This window comes from Aythya ferina (assembly GCF_964211825.1).
Source record: "Aythya ferina genome assembly, chromosome: 5".
Classification (NCBI taxonomy): Eukaryota; Metazoa; Chordata; class Aves; order Anseriformes; family Anatidae; genus Aythya; species Aythya ferina.
This window is the reverse complement of record NC_140301.1, coordinates 41,747,722-41,766,244: the sequence shown is the minus strand read 5'-3', so window position 1 is coordinate 41,766,244 and position 18,523 is coordinate 41,747,722. Positions and strand designations below refer to the sequence as shown.

The 18,523-nt window shown below is 47.9% G+C and overlaps 2 protein-coding genes and 1 long non-coding RNA gene across 18 annotated transcripts in view; 1 reads left to right on the top strand and 2 right to left on the bottom strand.

The window, feature by feature from the left end:
• Positions 1-263: 263 nt before the first annotated feature.
• LOC311437123 lies at positions 264-8,756 on the bottom strand. Its single transcript, XR_014693307.1, has 2 exons — positions 7,777-8,756; positions 264-1,710 (listed from the first exon to the last, which is right to left on the bottom strand). It is a non-coding gene; the product is annotated as an uncharacterized lncRNA (long non-coding RNA).
• Positions 5,644-7,376, top strand: INSM2 (INSM transcriptional repressor 2). Its single transcript, XM_084519983.1, has one exon. The coding sequence runs from the start codon at positions 5,769-5,771 to the stop codon at positions 7,260-7,262; it is 1,494 nt and encodes a 497-aa protein (XP_084376109.1). The 5' UTR covers positions 5,644-5,768; the 3' UTR covers positions 7,263-7,376.
• Positions 8,757-8,870: 114 nt separating the features above from the next.
• RALGAPA1 (Ral GTPase activating protein catalytic subunit alpha 1) overlaps positions 8,871-18,523 on the bottom strand; it is a 128,103-nt gene continuing 118,450 nt past the window's right edge. For 8 of the 16 annotated variants that reach the window (XM_084522417.1, XM_084522429.1, XM_084522428.1 and 5 more), the window contains 2 exons: positions 11,884-11,998; positions 8,871-10,298 (listed from right to left, as the gene is read on the bottom strand). In XM_084522417.1, the coding sequence (XP_084378543.1) occupies positions 10,202-10,298; positions 11,884-11,998 (212 nt within the window). In that variant the 3' untranslated portion in view covers positions 8,871-10,201. Of the gene's footprint in view, positions 10,333-11,883; positions 11,999-16,395; positions 18,139-18,419; positions 18,451-18,523 lie in introns of those variants that run through there. The other 8 variants (XM_084522425.1, XM_084522422.1, XM_084522423.1 and 5 more) reach the window with 6 other exon arrangements.

Genomic DNA, 18,523 nt, shown 5'->3' with positions numbered 1-18,523 from the left:
TGTTTGGTGGGTTTGTAGCTGTCTAAAGAAAAATGCCTTTGTGGGAAGAAATAGCACGCAGCTATAAGGGTCGCTGCCTTGTTTGTTACAACACCTAATGCTTATTTGAAGGATTAATTCAGCTATTCCTTATTCATATTTTCATTTCTAATACATTTCTGTTTGTGTATCTTCCAACTGAACATACTGTGCTTCTGTTTAACTGTCTATTTATAGTCATAAGAGAAATAAACATATAAAATAAATGCATCTTGATGCATAGCTGTGCAGGAGTACAGATGTTTTATTAATGAAAATGAATCCAGCTTTTTGTAAGTCATGGCAGCAATATAACATATCATTGTTTGGTTCTCTGCTAGACAGTCCCTGCTGTTTTTACATAGAAATTCCTGTAATACTTAATGGACATCTGGAAGAATTCAGCCAATTAATCGAATTCACGCAGGAGCTAGGCTAATGGCTGTCTGAAAGGCAGATTACATTAAATCAAACTTGCAATATGAATGAAAGTACTTAATCATACATGCAACATTCATTAGATGCGGCACAGCAAGTGTTTTGATTACTTTAATGAAAGATCAGGTAAAGTGCATCAACTGAACAGATTGAAGAGACAGCATGCTTACAAATGTTTGATTATGTTGACTATCAACAGAAACAGTGCCAGTAATTTATAGCAAAACATATTTGGAGGAGGAGGAGTATGGAGCTGGTGAACTTGGGAGGGGAAGTGAAATTTGGGCCTCGCCTCCAAACACTTTAATTAATAGTCAGGATAGTGAGACTTTAATCAAATGTCATGGAAGAAGCAAAACAGATGCATTTGGAGAATCTCATATGGCAACTGCTAGTCATCGCCGATGTTTGCAGTCCTTAGCCCCAACGCTGTTTTCAAATCCCCTGTGTTTTGTCTGACTTTGGAGTAAACATGGCAAATTCCTAACTGCAAAAATATTTTCAAAACAATATAATGATTTGAGAAAGGCAATGGTTTCTGATTTTTGCTGCTCTCCTCCACGCTCCCTGCTGGAGACACCATAAGTACCCGGTGCCGGCCACCCTTGCCATCTGCATCCCTACACATGGTCACATTTCCCCTTTTCTGACTCCCCATCTGGAAGCTCATTTTGTCCTTGCCCCCAGGGGCTTTTCCACAGTTTTCCAGCTCTGGCTTTTGGGACCAGCAAGTTGGCTGACCTCAGAGGCTGGAGATGAGCTTCTTACAGGAGCAGCCAGGTTTCTGAACCAGCACTCCATCTTTCTTCCCATTTTTCTTAAGTTTTCATGCACTGAGATGAATTGTGTGAGTCATTTCCTTGTGCGAGCTGTTGCCCTCCTTGCTGCTTTTGTGAAATGCAGGCACCCAACGCAGATGTGTTTTATTTCCAGGTAATGCAGTTTTGCTACTTGTTTCTTTATGATGTTTTTCTGGTCAGCTTTCTGTGTTGGTTTTCTCTCTTCTCCATCCCCTGCCACTGCTTTTCCTTATCTCTCCGTTAGGTGCCCCACCTGCCCCTTTGTAACTGCTGTTGCTTGGGCTTATGGCTGCTATGTTGCCATCTGCGTTGAAGTGGCCAGGAGGGATGCACACCTTATTCCTCAACAGTTCCTGCAGCTTTTCCACATAGGAAAGCAAAGATTCAATAATATTTTTCCAACAGGAGTTACTTGCTGCTCAGGCAAGAGAGGGATCTGGGAGTTTGGTGGAACCTGATAAAACAGAAGGAGAAGTAGACAGGACATGGCAAGACGAGTCTTTGGCACCAGCCATGGGAATTGTTTGTACCCTCTCCAAGCCAGCAAAATTTTATGGAGAAAGTTGGTGTTGGAGCATGACCATGAAAAATATTTGGGGGGGGGGAAGGGGTAAAAACAAAACAAAACAACCAGGTAAATATTTTCCTGAGGGCTCGGCTCCCTGCACTGAGTCCCTGCGGAAGTCTCCATGGGTGCACTGCCTGTGCCTGGCTGTGTTTCTTACCAGGAGGTATGTGCAGAACAGGCACAACTCACGAGCCTCATCCCTCCTGTGCTCCTGCTCTCTCTGTCTCTTGAGCTGTTGTGCTCTTCCCATGCAGAGCCGCCTACCTATCTGCACGTACATCTGCACGTAGCGCAGCTGGGACTCGGGCTCACTGAAAGCCGCTACTGCTATTCATATAATTAATAACCGTGGCCTTTCCATGAAAAGGAGTATCTTTTTTCAGTGAATTACAACATATAATGATGTTTGTAGGAAAAAGACTGCTGAGTATCTCATGCTGAAGGAAGCCCGAGCTTCCTATTTATGACTTTGTGAGATCAATAAATAACTCCATTACAAGCACAATTGTAATGGCAGATGGCTTCAGCCTGTGGGACACCAGCTGAAATCAGTAATGAAATAACAAAAGTCATAATGGTCCCATCGAGGCTCATGGATGGAGAGCATCACCATCCTCCCGCATCAGCTCAGTGACGGCAGTGTGGCGGCATCGATGGTGTGACGTTATTTACAAAAAAGAAGGACGGGTGAAAGCTTTCATAGTGTCCTAAAACCCCTTAAAATGCCTCCAGTCCAAGTATCTTCACAGAACAAATTGTTTCATACCTTCTATTATGGAAACCTCTTCGTTAATGTTTGAGCAATAAAGAAAACAGCAGCTGTTAGCATAATTCCCCCCCTGAGGCCAATTGTCCTCAGGTAAAACAAATCCCAACTAATCTACCAGCGAGGCCAGGTATATTAGACAACACGGACCCTCGCAATGCAGAGATCTCCTTCCATGTCTGTCACCAGCACCGAACCCTGACCACAGCAGGGTAAGCGGCAGCCTCCTTGCAGGGGGAGGTTTGGTGGCTGTCCCCCAGCAGCAGCCTGCATTTTGTTTGTGGGGTGCTCGAGCCCAGGGCTGGCCCCGCTCCTCAGGCAGGGCCGTCATGGCAGCCTCTATCAAGGGCAGTCTTCTGAGGCGGCTCTTGCCTCCCTTCTATTTATTGCTCCCTCAATTACAAACCAGATGTCGAGACTCAAAAGTCAACTTTATTTGAATTTTGAAATATAAAAAACTTGACCACAATGACTTTTTTTTTTGTGGTGGGCAGGGGACACATAAAGGAGAAAAATGTCCTTTAATCCTTTGCTTATAGTCCTTTTCTATTTTATTTTTAACTCTTATTTTTTAAAGCTGTGGTTATTTTTTTCTCTTATTAAGTGGCTAAAGGCACTTCTCCCTCTTTCTGCCCCCAGAAGAGTTTTTAGCCTTTTCTCCGAGAACCAGCTCTCACTCGGGACCTTCTTTCTCCCTCCCAGCCCGCAGGGCTGCCATACATTCCTCTCTCTGTTTATGCCTGAGGAAACACCAAACGCAGCTGCCCTCTCGCTCAGTGATGATTTGCTTGTCCCCAGCCCACCACAGGACATGAGGCGAGGTGCCAGAGCCCGGCGGGTTTGGGTTTGGGCAGGCGGCAGAGCGGTGCCCACCTCACGGCCGGGCTGCTGGGCCACCTGTGGGTGCTGGCACCTCAGGTGGTGTCGCCTCAGCTGCCTCAGGCACGAGGCGCCAGCACCGTGCGCTGGAACTCGCTGCCATAATTTGGCTGTTTGTGGTTTGCTGCTTTCCTTCCTCAGGAGGTTGCTTTGGCCATCGCTGAACCTGGCTTCTGAATCCCAGTAAGGCCTGAATACGGCCCAGTTTGGTCAGGGAAGCTGTGAGCAGGGGTGAAAGCGCAGCCACACTGAAGGGGAAGCCCCTGCCAAGGGGAGGAAGAGCAGCAGCATCCAGCTCCCTTCTGCTTCCTAGACACACCTGCACTTATTTACACAGGTCAGAAAGGAGGGCTGGGGTCTGAGGAGGTGAAGATTTAAGAGAGAAAATGGCCTCCTTGTGCTCTCAGCCCCGCTGGCTCCCCAGGAGCGCCCGTGCCCTTTCTGCTCATTAGCCATCGCATCTTTCTGCTAGAAGTTTGATTTCCTATTAACTGTGGGATTAACCCTTTGGCTAATCCAAGGTCATCTGAGGATGACTCTTATGTAAGCAGCCAATACATTCGATGAGGTCTAACCTAGTTCTATCAGACTCCAGAGAACACGGTGTATGGCCAGGAGACCTGCCACTTCTCCCGACAGCATTCAGCTGCTTGCTTAAGAAAGCCTTCACCTCACATGAATTTCTCTCATGTATGATATTCAGGTGGACTGGGTGTCACTCTCTCAGCAGTGTGATGGGACCAGTGGAATTTAATGTTAGGGGGAAAAAAATCCTGCAAATCCCCCCAGGATTTGTGTGTACTTGCATGTGCAAAATTGTTAAATATCCTTATAAATCATCTGAATGTCTTAACTCTGAAAATTTTGGAAGGAAAAAACGCTGAGGCCAGGAGTATAAAGCCATGTGACAATTCAGAAAGCCTAGAAGCTCACAGAGCCCTGAGTAACCAGGGTCACCAGGACCAAATTCACTTGTGGTTGGGTGGTGCAAAATACTCTGAAGAGAAATATTAAACGGGAGCCAATGAACTGGAAGCCAGCACTGGAGAAGGGGCAGGGTAGGGGCAATAGGTTTATTGAGGTAAACCCAGGCATGAATCCCAAAGCAGTTTTACCAATGTCTGTTCAAGACCCCCAGGAAGTGGCACATGTTGCAGTGAGGCCATCAATGGGATGCTGGGTTCTTCACTTCTGGCTCCACCTCACAAACCAATAGTGCAACAGAGTCAGACTCAGACAAGAGCATGTGGGGTTCGGACGCCTTCCACGCTGGGGGAAGGAGCAGCAGGTGGTGAGGGGCTGGGGCTGGAGCAGTGGTTCAGGAGGGGAGGCTCTGAAGTGCCCCGCAGCCTTCTCACAGCCCCTAGGCCGCGTCTGGCCTGGCTGCTGAGGGCCTGGGGGAGCTCCCTGGCTCAGCTCCAGCCTGCAGCTTGAAGTGCTGGAAAATGGCCAAGGTCCCGGCAAATGCTCTCCGTGCACCTGCTGCCCAGCCAGCACGTGGTGCTCCCAGGTAGGAAAAGGCGCTGCGAGGTTCCTCACCCCTTAGGGCAGGGGCTGAGCTGGGCATTCCCACCACAGCCTTCTGCAGTGTGACCAAGGCGAACTGAACACTGAAAGGAAGGAGTGCGGCTTTGCAAATTGAAAGACTTATTTACGTTTTGCTTGGAGGAACAGCATAACACAGTGGCTCTGTAAGCAGGGATACAGTAATTCAGTGAGAAACGGAGTTGGGAAGTCCCAGTTACAAAGGTCAACCGGGCATTAGGAAAAATTCATGGACTGGGGAGCGACCTAGCTGTGCCGCAGCACGGCTCATCGCCCCCAGTCACAGTGCTCTGTAGTAACGAGGGGCGATCTCTGGCTCGCCGGCTGTAACCTCATCCAAAATTCAGCGCAGCGGTGAAAGCGGAGGGAAGCGGGAGAGCAGCGCGGGGCCAAGCACGCTCAGGGATCTGCTGCGGGGCTCAGCGGGGCGCTCAGGCGGCTCCCAGCGCCCCGCTCCCCCGCAGCCCGCTCCGTCGGGGCTCGGGGCTCGGCCGCGCAGCTCAGCTCCGAGCGGCGCGGGCGGCCCCGCTCCCCCCCGGCCCCGCACCAGCCTCGACGGGGCGATGCCGGCGGGGGGGGCGCCCGGCCGGGCCCTGCCGCCTCCTCCTCCCCCGCGGCCGCCGGCGCCGGCCCCAGCCCCTCATTGGCCGCCGGCGCCGGAGGGAGGAGGGCGGCCGGGCGGGAGCGGGCGCCGGGGGTATAAAGGCCGGGCGGGCCCTGCGCGCCGCGCTCCCGCAGCCCTGCCGGCCCCGCCATGCCGCGCGGCTTCCTCGTCAAGCGCAGCCGGCGCCCCGGCGGCTCCTACCGGGCGCGCCCTCGGGAGCGGGACCGGGAGCGGGACCGGGACCCGCCGCCACCGCCCGCCGCAGCCGCCGGGGGCAGCCCCGCCGCCCGGCAAGGGGCGGAGGAGGAGGAGGAGGGCGAGGAGGAGGAGGGCGCCGCCGCCGCCTGCCCCGCGCCCGCACCCGCACCCGCCGCGGCGACCTGGAGCCCCGGCGGCGGGGGCCCGCTGCGAGCCCCGGCGGAGGGAGCGGGCGCCTGGGGGGCGGCGGGGCCGTGCAGCGCGGCGGGGCCGCGGGCGGCGTTCTTCGAGCGGTGCCTCAGCTCCCCGGCGTCCGCGGAGTCCTTCCCGCTGGCCGCCTCCTTCCCGCCGGCCGAGAAGCTGCTGCTGCAGCCCCGCACGCCGCTGCCCGCCCCGCCGCCGCCGCCGCCCGCCCCGCAGCCCCCGCCGCTGCCGCCGCCGCCGCCGCCGCCGGGCCCGGCGCTGAAGCGGCCGTCGAGGGCCAAGGCGCCCGGCAAGAAGGCGAAGGCCACGCGGAAGCTGAGCTTCGCCGACGAGGTGACCACCTCGCCCGTGCTGGGGCTGCGTATCAAGGAGGAGGGCCCCGAGGGGCGGCCGGGGCCGGGGCCGCCGCCGTCGGGGGGGCGCACGCCGCTGGGCGAGTTCATCTGCCAGCTGTGCAAGGAGCACTACGCCGACCCGCTGGCGCTGGCCCAGCACCGCTGCTCCCGCATCGTGCGCGTCGAGTACCGCTGCCCCGAGTGCCACAAGATCTTCAGCTGCCCCGCCAACCTGGCCTCGCACCGCCGCTGGCACAAGCCGCGGCCCGGCCCCAGCGCCGACGGCTCCTCCGCCGCCGCCGCCGCCGCCCCGCCGGGCAAGGAGAACAGCCCCGAGCGGCGGCCCCGCGGCCCCGCCGCCGCCCCCCCGCCGCCGCCGCCGCCGCCGCCGCTTCCCCGTCAGCACCGCGGCGGCGCGGACAGCGCCGGCGGAGCCCCGGCCCCGGCCCCCGGCGGCCCCGGCCCCGGCCCCGTCGGGGAGGCGTTCGCCTGCCCCTGCTGCCAGAAGCGCTTCCGACGGCAGGCCTACCTCCGCAAGCACCTGGGCACCCACGGCGCGGCGCGGCCAGCCGCCTTCGGGCCGCCGGAGCGGGGGCAGCTCGCCTTCGCCTGCCACCTCTGCGGCGCCCGCTTCCCCTCGGCGGACATCAGGGACAAGCACCGGCTGTGGCACGCCGTGCGGGAGGAGCTGCTGCTGCCGCCGCCGCCGCCGCCTCCGGCCGCCGGGCAGCCCGAGGGCGGCGGGGCGGCGGCGGCGGGGGGCGGCGAGCGGCAGGGCTTCCCCTGCAAGCACTGCCCCGCCACCTTCTTCAGCGCGCCGGGGCTGGCGCGGCACGCCACCAAGTGCCACCCGCCCGAGGGCAGGCAGGTCCTGCTGCTCCAGGTGCCCGTCCGGCCGGGCTGCTAGCCCCCCGCGGCCGCCCCCGATGGGACCCCGTCGCCCGACGGCCCGGGCGAGCGCCGAGCGAGTCCCGTCCACGCTGTAATTCCTATGGAAAGTCGCGCTGGGTGCGCACACGGCCACCGAGGCGAAGCCGCCTGCGGGCCCCCAACCTCTGCCCTCCGCCCCGGCCCCTCCGGGCTGCCCCGGGGCGCTGGGGGGCGGCGGGTGCCCGCTGAACGCGCCGCCCTTGGGGCGCGGGCCGGCAGGAGTCCAGCTGTACATAGGATATTAAAAGAGAGGAATTATTATTATTATTATTATTATTTTTCGTGAGAAAAGGAGCCTGACCTAGTTACCTTGTTTTCATAGCCTTCCCCCCCCCCACACCCCAAGCTCGAACTTTTAAGTTCTCGTGCAGTGTTTCGTTTGCCGTACTCTGTGCTAAAATAGTCGCGAAGGTAAATGTTCATGCTAAGTCGGTGTCAGCCCTGTAATAGCTAGCGAAACGTGCGGGAACCCGGTCGTGCTGTCCGCTTACCGAAGGCGAGGCGCCCTGCCCCAGCTCGGTGCACGCCCCCGCTTCCCACGCGTGTTTTTGGGGGCCCTGCGGGCGGCTCCAGCCCCTTGGGGGGTGCCCCGCAGCCGGGGAGACCCCTGGGCGCCGCTCCCCGGCCCGGCCAAGCCACCCTCTGCGTTTTCCCCCCGGCTTCAGCGGCGTCCCGGCCCAATGCTTTGCAATTCTGTGCACCTTGCCAGCTACGGACCTTTCAGGCTTTATTTATTTGGTCGTCTGTTTATTTATTTTCACGCGGGAGTGCTCGTTTCCGAATGCGATAGCGGGTGAGGCCAAAACGGACGAGCGAATTCAATAAATGATTTAAAACGAAGCTAATGCCTTTCTTGAATTCAGCAGGGGAAAAGCGGGTCGCTTGGTGGTTCCCGAAGAAACAAACTGATCCCAGCCCCAGCCTTTGTTAGAGCACGCAGAGTATTACCATCTTTTCATTAGCATCCTCTAATGCAGCTATTTCTCTAGGTTTAGATTTCGTTACACCCAACAAAAGGCTCGCGTACATCTTGCCCGAAGGCCAAAAGCAAGCGTTTTATTTCAAACGTGCTCCACTGACTTTCCAGTGTTGGTTGCAGGACCTGGAAAATACGAATCAGTGCGGTGTAACCTGCAGCTGCCGATGTTTGCTGCCTGGCGGAGGCTAAACTTGCAGCTCGCTATTCTCCCCCACCAGAAATAAAGCATCTCATTTTAAGTAGGGTGTTTTTCAATCATTTGCCGGTAACTGAGGTGCAGATAGCAGTGCCCGTTTATGCCATTCATTGAGTTCTCCCATGGAGAAGGTCACTGTGCTTTTTAAAAACATCACCCTCCTGTCTCTGCTCACATGGTCAAAGAAACAGGGCTACAGATGGCATTTAGCAGAGCTGGGGACAAGTTTCTGATACGGCGTCCTTGCAGCGGACGGGGAGAGCTCCCAAGAACTAGTTGACACACCAAGCTTTTAATACGAATGAAAACCAAGCCGTGTATCGCACTTAACTGCTCCACGTGTAATTTGCTTTCCTTTTACAAATTGCAGTGGGAATCTAATCACTGAGGTGAATGACCAATATACAAAAGGTGGTAAGAATAATTTTATTGTATTATTAAATAGCATGTTTTCTCTTCAACCATTACAAATTTGTAGATACTACATGAATGACAATACATAATTTATATTTTTATTGTTGCCCATATCATATGATATATTTACACATGCAGTTAGTACGGATGTCATGCTACATTTTGTTAACAGCATCTTGTTGTTTGCCAGACTCAAAATGTGAGCATTTCATCTGCTGGAGGAAAATATCTCTGGATGGTTGGAATGCGTGTACTAACCTGCACTTACAGGGTTGGAATCATCAGCATTGCAGGTCAGCCTCCTGGAGCATGTTCCCTTTTCTTCCTTAGTACACAGCATCAGAGCAATGAATTTGTATCAGGAAAGTGCTTTTTTTTTTTTTAAATGTAAGAAACAATAATATACATCTAGACCCAGCAGCCCGGTGATAAAGGCTAAAAAACATGAGACTCAATGGCATTTACTATTGATAACACTTCCAAAAGCAAACATTATAAAAATATTTGGAAGCCAAGCATAAGTAGAATTTCAGCACAGTGATTTTTTTTCTTCTTTTTTTTTTTTTCTTTTTTTTCTTCCTTTTTTTTTTCTGGCATAGATTATGGCACCACCTGCACAGTTAAGAAATGATACATTGCTTTGTGAAGAAAGAATTGGTGCTACTGGCAAGTTATTTTGTTTGGACACTGTAATGCTTGAAAGGCTGTTTAAGTATTTTATTCTTAACATAAATAGTCTGTACACAGCCTCTGCATTAACATTGTGACATCTGACAAAGACTTTACAAATGCAACTTCAATTTAAAATTGTACATTCATTTTCAAATTGTACATATTTCTTTCTTTGTTACAGAGAAAATTGCAGTGGGGCACAATAAATATAGTGTAATCAAACTGCAGTCTCCAATTCCGTATGTCACTCAAGATCAACCAGAGTTAAAAATGACTACTGGTAAGATATCGTAATCATCCAGGAAGGTAAAAGGTGCAGAGGACAAACTGCACTGAAAAAAAAAAAAAAAAGGAGGGGGAGAAAAAAAAAAGGCAGCCTGGAGTTTGATTAAAAAACAAAACAAAAACAAAAACAACTGAAAGCTAAAATATTAAAGTAAAATTCCAGTGTCACTGTTTAAAATAAACATACAGAAAACGGGTATGCAGGGAATGGGGCACACACACACTAGAGATGTTATCCTTCAGCTGAAAGCTGCGAGTCATAGGAAGGGTTGCTGACGGCTGGTTACTAGAAAGCTGCAGGCATCTCAACACTTAGGACTTGTTGGCCGAGCCAGAGGAGCGGCGCAGTTTCATGGACATTCGGCTCTTGCTAGTCCGAGGAGACATTGGAGAGGCTAAGTCTGTTCCATCCACCTGTGCTGTTGCTGCTGCTGGAATTTCTCCCGGCTGAGTCTCTGGGCAGAAGCCTGCAGAGGACAGCAAGAACCAAACCCATCAGTGCTGCCTTCCACACGTGCAGCGTGTGAATCTATACACACAAGGGGCAGGTAGGAATTTCAGTGCTGTTGTCAAGCCCACAGCATATACTAGCCCTTTACCAGCTGTGGGTGATTGCACCGCACACGGAGCTAGTGACTGCCACAAAATCATCTCTAGAGAAAAGATGATGCCAGAAACCACCGAGCTGCAAGACTGCAGAGAACCCTCGGCGACTGAAACAGCACTGAGGTGGGCAGTGTCATCCTGCTAGCCAGGAGAACTGACCCCTCCAGTTCCCTGGTAGGGATGGGGAGGGATTATTCATGCCATCACCCAGAAGAATCCCGTCTATAATGAGAACATGAAGGGTAAAGGCTCACTGCGCATGAAGGGAGTTCTGGGAATGCAGCTGAAAAGGTGGAGTGAATTGGGGTGAACTGGGAGAGCAACACATCTCCTCCCATCTAAACATTAGTCAGTGCTTCAGAAGGCCAATTCCTACAGGGCCCACAAGGCAGAAGCTTGAACAGATCGTACTAAGCGGATGCACTACACATCCCAATTTCTTTGTAAAAGGAACAAGATGAATTTGAGATAACGGCATGGCGTTTGTCACCCAGCACCCAAAGCTACTCCGTGGTGGGCCCTGAGTCCTCACCATGAGAGCCCTTCCCTTACAGACAGCCCAGCAGGACACTGCCTCCGGCCAGCCTCCACGGAGGTACAGAAGGGAAAGGAGGCAACGTGCAATCTAAATTACGTTCTCCTTCCTGGGTGCAGAACTTTAACACTATGCACTCGCACGCACAATACCAAACTGCATTTTAATTGGCCGTTTGCAGAGACCGACAGGCTGATTGAACCCAATTACCTCAGTTGCCACTAATCACTTTTGAGCTGTATGAATTACGGGCAGAAGCTTAGTCCCGCAGAAGTCAATGGGAAAACCCCTGCTGACTTCAGTAAGCCAGAATATCACTTGCTATTTCTTCCACATCACACTATTACTGGTAATAATTTAAAATAATAGTGCAATAATCAGAACTGGAGATCTCTCTCCCTCAGTTAACATTTCATATATAATGGGCACAAAAAACATTCAAAACCGAGCACATTTCATTTGAAAGACTCCTCTAAAATAAAATCCCAGGTCATCAGGTAAGGAGTCTAAGAGTACATCTAAAACACTGTCATAAACCTAAAGGATTTAGCGACCTGGATGTCCTCCTTGCCCGGTCCGTCATCTGCCTGCTCCAGAGGGACGGCCCAATACTTTCTGTCTTTTTCAAACCGACATGAGCCATTGAAGTGACAGGGAGGAAAAAGGGCTGTTATTTGTTCCCCAGCTGGTGACAGTAATTCTGTTCATGAACTAGGTACTTCATTGCCAAACAATCTGGAAAAGCATGATAATGCCTGACTCACTGTGCCTTATAAAAAAAGGCAAGCAGGGAAACATGCAGTCTCATTTTCTGAAATTCTATCTTGTTCTAATTTTACAAGGAATTAAAGCATTTCAAATGGTGGAAGATAGAGAATAGAAAATAACCGTTGTTGTTTTGCACAGCATACCATTCACAGCTAGCGTGAAAGACCTTCCGTTTCAAGCCTTTGCCCTTTACCTTGATGTGGCCAATGCTTTCTAGTGGAGGTTTTGGAAGGAGAAGAAATATCACAGCATTTCTTTCTTTGTTGAGAATGAAGAAGTGATGAGGAAGGAGAAGTGGAAAGAAGTGAGGAAGGGGGAGGAGAGAAGATAAAAGATAACAGGTGTGAGACATGAGACACGAACCGCAAAGATTGAAGGGTATTAACAGATGAGCACAGAAAACAGAATTTTGAATTTCATTATGTAATTGCTGCTCATGCTACAGGTTAAAGAGAATGATGAGTTAGTTATGTGCAATGAAGCAACAGCTCTGAAATCCAGCGTCATACTTACCAACTAAGCATTACAAGAAAAAAAGAAGAGAGAGAGAAAGAAAAGAATTCTATGACATTATCCAGATCCAGCAACCTTATTTCTAGCAACCAAAATACATCCTAAACATTGCCTGAAACGCTTTCCTAAAGTCTGTGAAAACAATTCAATAGTCACACACATACACACAATCAAGAAGGAAAAACAAATGGCAATTTGATATATGGCTTCTGCTCCCCAGCTGTTTCACATTTTTATGTATGCAGCAATTATAGCCAGTCTTAACACAAGACTGCTGAAATCACGTAAATAAAAAAACATTGCATTTAAACTTGTTAGTCTGAGTCAAAGACTAAAGCCATACTGTGAAATTTTATCAAGTGCTGGATAAAGAAAACCTTAAAACCCCAACTATTTTAATTAAGGCACTATTCCAGTCATACTTTAAATTTTGCTTATAATTTCTGCAGACAGACATCAGGAAGCACAGATTCACATCTAATCCCATTTTAAAAAACTGATGTAGAGCTATTGAAGAACAGAAGTCATATGAAGTGATTTTCACATCTGAACATATTACACCAGAAGAGTGAAGAATAATGGCACTTAAAATATATTTAGTCTGGCAGCAATCAACAGGCTGATTAATAACTCAATTTCTTTAGATTTTAGATATATGTATCTATATATACATACATACGCACATACACACGTGGATAATATATGTGATTATATAAATTTTGCAGGTTTTGTTTCCCCTTCAGTTTAAAATCTTCAGTGTAGAATGCTGTATCTTTATATCTTTATGCAGTGAAATGTTTAGTTATCCAAACTAAAAAAATAGGGTTAAATAAGGAAGCCTTATTGTCAATTGACCTGGAACAAGAAAGTTCAATTCAAATAAACATGTTAGCATTTTCAAGAATTTGAAAAATGTCAGAAAGTGATCCATTTTTTTCCTTCTCTTAGGCTTGACAACTGACCAGGCTAGCATGAAGCAATTTGATCAGCTATGATAGTTTAGGACCATAACACAAAGCTGTTTCTGTTGTTTGTGAACAACAAAGTTGTTCAGCAAAGTTGAAATGGGACACTTTCTTACTCTGTTTGAAGGTTTTAGGATCTTCTAAAGATAGTATGTTGGTTATTTGCCTCAGAAATGAGTTATTTAAATGTAAAATGGCACCCTAACTACAAAGACTGTGTTACAAGTGAACTGAGGTGGAGGGACCCAGGCGTACCATAGCACACCTGTTTGCACGACTCACCTCGCTCAACAATTCTGACTTTCAAAGAAGTAAAAATGTCACTGACTAGATGTCTGATAGGGTGCTGATATGCTGCTACCTGTTAAGACTTCTGGCTTTATCACACCAGTTGTCTGGAACAACGTTATCCTGAGTGCCATTTCTGAGAATGATGGCACAGGAAAATTTCACTTGTCTATGTTAATGCATTTTGATGTTTTTTTAATATACTTCAGCCTCCCATGTGGCCTCCGGGGAAGAGGGCAATCATTTTTGTACAGCTTCTACCCTTTGCCACTCAAACAAATACCGGTCCAAAGCTGGCCAAGCTATCAGTTATGCTCAGCAGAACCTTGCTTGAGTCAAGGCATTAAGTCAATAATTTTGGGAAAAGATGAGAGGAAGCAAGAAGCAGATGCAGAGAAGAAGACTGCAGAAGCAGCTGCCAAGCAAGACAAGAAGCTGAGGAGGGTGGCGAGTGGCCTAAAGACCTGAGAGGCTGGAACTGGGTAGGAGAGAAAGAACTAAGAGCCAGACATGAGGAAGATGTACAGCAAGAAGTGGTTTATGGAGAATGAGCAGAAAAGCCAGTGTCCGATAAATCACAGAATGGTTTGGGTTGGAAGGGACTGTAAAGATCACCTGGGTCCAGCCACCTGCCGTGGCCCAGGACACCTCCCACCAGACCAGGCTGCCCAAAGCCCCATCCAGCCTGCCCTTGAACATTTCCAGGGATGGGGCATCCACAGCCTCTCTGGGCAACCTGGTCCAGTGCCTCACCACCTGCTGAGTGAAGAATTTCTTCTGAATATCTAATCTAGATCTACCCTCTTCTAGTATAAAACCATTACTCCTTGTCCTAAATAAAGAATGCTCTTTAGAACCTGGCTTTAACCTACTAGATAAACCTATTCCTCTGTGTCATCAAATAGCTGTGAAACCCACTGGCAAATTTCCAGTCTTTACACTAGGAAACCTTCAGGCAGAGGTAAGACAGCTCATTATTGCACTACTTCAGTTTACAAAACTTGGTGGTGGATCTAGAGGCTACAGCTTTGCTTACGAATCATACGGTGGTTAATCGGTATTAAGGAATTTCTCTTCTGCCCTATGCAGTAAACAAAACAAAAATGGAAGGACTTACACAACAAAATGTTGTTACAAGACAATAAATCTGTAAGGTCAAACATTTGAAAACTAGGAAATGTCAGAATTAAAACTGCACATGCTGCTTTAATTTCATCACCTTGTATATATGAATGGATTTTATTTTTTTTTAAATTGGACAGTCATATTCCTTGCTTTTCAGTGGAAATGAATAAAGTTGATCTGTTTGGGTGTCCATCAGTCCTCACTGGATTTATCATTTTGAAGTGCTGAGGATCCGCAGCTTACTACAACCCAAGTGGTCAATGCATGGGCAACAGTTCAGAAACGCATAACATTTCAGCTTCAGTCATCCAATGTGGAATTTTTGGAAAATTTCATTAAGTTTTGTGGGTTTCTTCTGATCTGGAACGAAAGCATTTCTTCCTATGTTTGGACTGGAGAAGGAATAATGAGAAACTCTTCCCAGCCCTGCCAGACACACAGCCTTCAAACAACATTTCTGTTTTTAACTGCATTTCTGGTCACAAAGTTCAACCATCACCACCAGGAGCGTTGCTTATCACCAGTGGTGCTTAGCACCATCAATCTAATACGCAAAGGGATAACAGGGCCAAAAAGATGAACAGATTCTCTGTTTCAAGTTACACAGCAAACAAGCAGCAGATGGAGTTAAGATGCAGGCCATGGAACTTGAGATTTTCTTGTGCGAGGCTGAAGCACCACTACATCTACATTCCTCCACTTCTCTGCCTGTAAGCTGGCATCCTCACTGACTTTGGGAGTGGGGCAGCAGGACTGGTCTGAACGCAGGCTTGAAAATGTAGGATGACTGTAGGGATCAAACAGTCTGCTGGCATCACAAGGAAAATACTATGACCCTTTTTAACAAGGTTTACTATACTGAGGTCCTATTTTTAGTAACAAGAGAGGAAAAAAAAAGATGACAGAAAAAACAAAACCAAATCATCAGTACAATTTAAAACTCAGAATCTTAGCATCGAGGGGTCAATAAGCCCTTCAATATCATTGAGTTTGTCATTGACGGTTTCCTCAGCCTACTCTGGTGTCACAGAAGTCTGATTTACTCAATAGCTGTATAGCAGGAAATATTATTTTGCGGTTAACTCTACTTACCAGAGTCAGCACAAAGTAAAATTAGGAGCAGCAACAGAATTACATTCTGTGATTAAGCAGGGATAAATCTCTTTTTTAAATAGAAAATAAGAAGAAGAAAAAAAAAAAGCATACATTCACTACATTAGTCAAGTTCCTAAACCTGAGAAGATGGACTTTTCAGGTATTTTAACAGGGCAACCTAGATATCCAGATAAAACAGCAGCAGCCACAATTACTTTGTATCAAGCAGCAGCCATTCTAAGGAAGGAAACAGCTTTTGCTGAGGACTGAGGCTTTCATAAAATACACCAGTCTGAGAAAATACAGTTGGTAACTGGATGGCATAGTCTCTATTTGCTGACTGTCATAGTTCAAGTGAAGAATCTGGCATGCTGAAAGCAGCCCATGGAGTCACAACAAAAAAATAAAATACAGTGCTTGTTGATGGGCTTTAGTAGCTTCGCAGTTTCTGTATATATCTTAGAAGAAGAAATTGTATATAGTATTTTAGAAAAATTAAACATACTTGACAACTATCAGCTTCAAGATTGTGATCCAACTAAACAATCAAATCTAAAATAAGGAAATATTTTCTAGTTGCTTGTGGTCTTTTTTTTTCATAAAAAGCAGATATAAATAAAATACTATATAAAAAAGTAATTGCAACATATTTTTGAAGCTGGTCAGAAATTTTCAGATGACACAGAGATGTCTGGCAGGTAGCCTGCAAGGTTTTGAGTCATCTTAGGGGTGATGAATGCGTGTAGATGCCCAGGCAGGATTCCAGTGCCAATCCTATGTGTAATCCTGGCACCAGCAAGACCTCCGTACCTATCTTTCAATACAGCTGTCTGATGCATGTCTGGTAACATAGGGGTAATAAGTATTTTAGTAGTACATCAGGTGGATTCTTTTCTGGGATCACGGTCCTTCAAAGTTCAGGGCCATCTGCAGGCACCCTGCTCACAGGTCTGCCTTCACAAGAACCGGACACCAGTGGTTTGCCCACTAACCAAGCCCTGGGGAAGCTGATTTGGCAGATGACCACAGTACTAAACTACACCTGCTTCAGGCTTTAGAGTCTGTGCTCTCCTGAGTCAGCTTGGAGGCAGAAGGTGCAGTGCTACTCCAGGCACTGTCCTGGAGCTGAGCACCAGAGCACCTGAAGCCCTGGACCCAGCACAGGTCAGCCCCAAGGGGCCAGGCTGCAACCAGGACACCCAGTGTTCCTGGTATCCCTGTGCTGCAACTACAACCCAGTCAGAGAGCTCTGGGGACAGGCTCTTGGATGCTGGGTCACAGTGTGCTGCATCTATGTCCTACGGAGATCCTGGCTGCTCCTGGCATGGATGTGTTGGGCAGCTCCACCACTCTCCACAAAGTTCAGAAGAAGATGTCCCTTAGGGTAGGAGATGATGTTCTCTGCTATGTAAACACATGTGCATACACTCAAGTGTGAAATACATCACAAGTTCCTATTAATGAGATTCCTGCAGAAAATTAGTACCTGTGAGAGAAAGCTTAAGACTAAAATCAAGCTTTTCAGTTAGATTTTTTTTTTTTTCTAGATCAAGTTAGAGAAAGCAAGTACGACTTGGACAACTTTTAAGGGAATATAGGAATTGCCCCTGTTCTGTACTAGCTTGGTGCAAGGGAGAAAAGCAGCTGTGCTTCACCCCAAAAGAAGGAGCTAGGTGAACAGAGAATGATTTAGCCTGAAATGAGATTTCCGAAAGTGATCAGGCAGAACTGATAAGAGTGCACTAGAATATACGATCTATACTAGTGATACGGAAGTGTCTGATGCTGAATGCTTGCTGAGCACTGTAGGGAGCAAAAGTGGTAAGGACTGGTATCCCTGCTTATTGCTTCCAATGTTTTTAGTTACAGATTTCTCCTATTCAAACGTTTTCATACATTAAATTAAATTACTATTTTTGTACTGATTTAATTAGTTTTAAATCACTGCCTTTTAATTTGGTTTCCCTTTGGTTTTGATGATTAGAACTGGCACAGCTATACACTTACACTTTAAAACTGCGCCTCATTTCCACTTACAGTTTATACCTTCACACAAAGCAATCTCAGTGTTTTAATATCTCCCAGTCACTCTTCCTGCAGTCCTAATCAGAATGCTTTAATAATTTTAAAATTTATTTCTGCATATTCTTGCAATTAAGAAACAAATTTTGAGATAATGGCTTACCGAATTAATTCTTACAAAATTTATTTTATTTAGATTTACAGCTTTTTCACAGTAGCACTTTGATTTATTTGACATTAAATAAAGTTTTCTGAACAAAGAATTTCAAGTGTTACACATTCTTCTTCTCCTTCTCTCCTACGTTATCACTTCAGAATGTCTTACAACATCAATGAAAGACAGTACAGGGTACAAAACACACCACTGCCATCCAGTACTACTTGTTCATGCTGAGAAACAAAGGTCAAAACAATAAAGTGTTACTCATTCAACAACTGTCTCTACCATTAGTTACCTTAATCCCAGAACCAGTGTTAGTGCTTCATGCAGACCTGAGGTTAGTAAAAGACTAAAACTTTAAGAAGATGTAGTGGTCATTTCTCAATCAGTGTGAAATTCTTTTTAGTGTGAACAAGAGCAACAAGGAAAGTTTGCATACAATTTGGTTACAAGCTTAGTGCTCTAGTAAAAGTAATAGGAACAAAGGGTTTTTTTGGACACTTTGTCTTACCTTCAGATAAACAGAACTGATATTTAATGATCTAAAAAGAGGGGAAATAAAATAAATGAAATAATCATAAGGAGTTCAAGGAATTTCAGAACAGGAAGGCCTTG

Bases quoted from the DNA above. Each gene is read 5' to 3' on its own strand.
- INSM2 (XM_084519983.1), top strand. From the start codon at position 5,769: ATGCCGCGCGGCTTCCTCGTCAAGCGCAGCCGGCGCCCCGGCGGCTCC.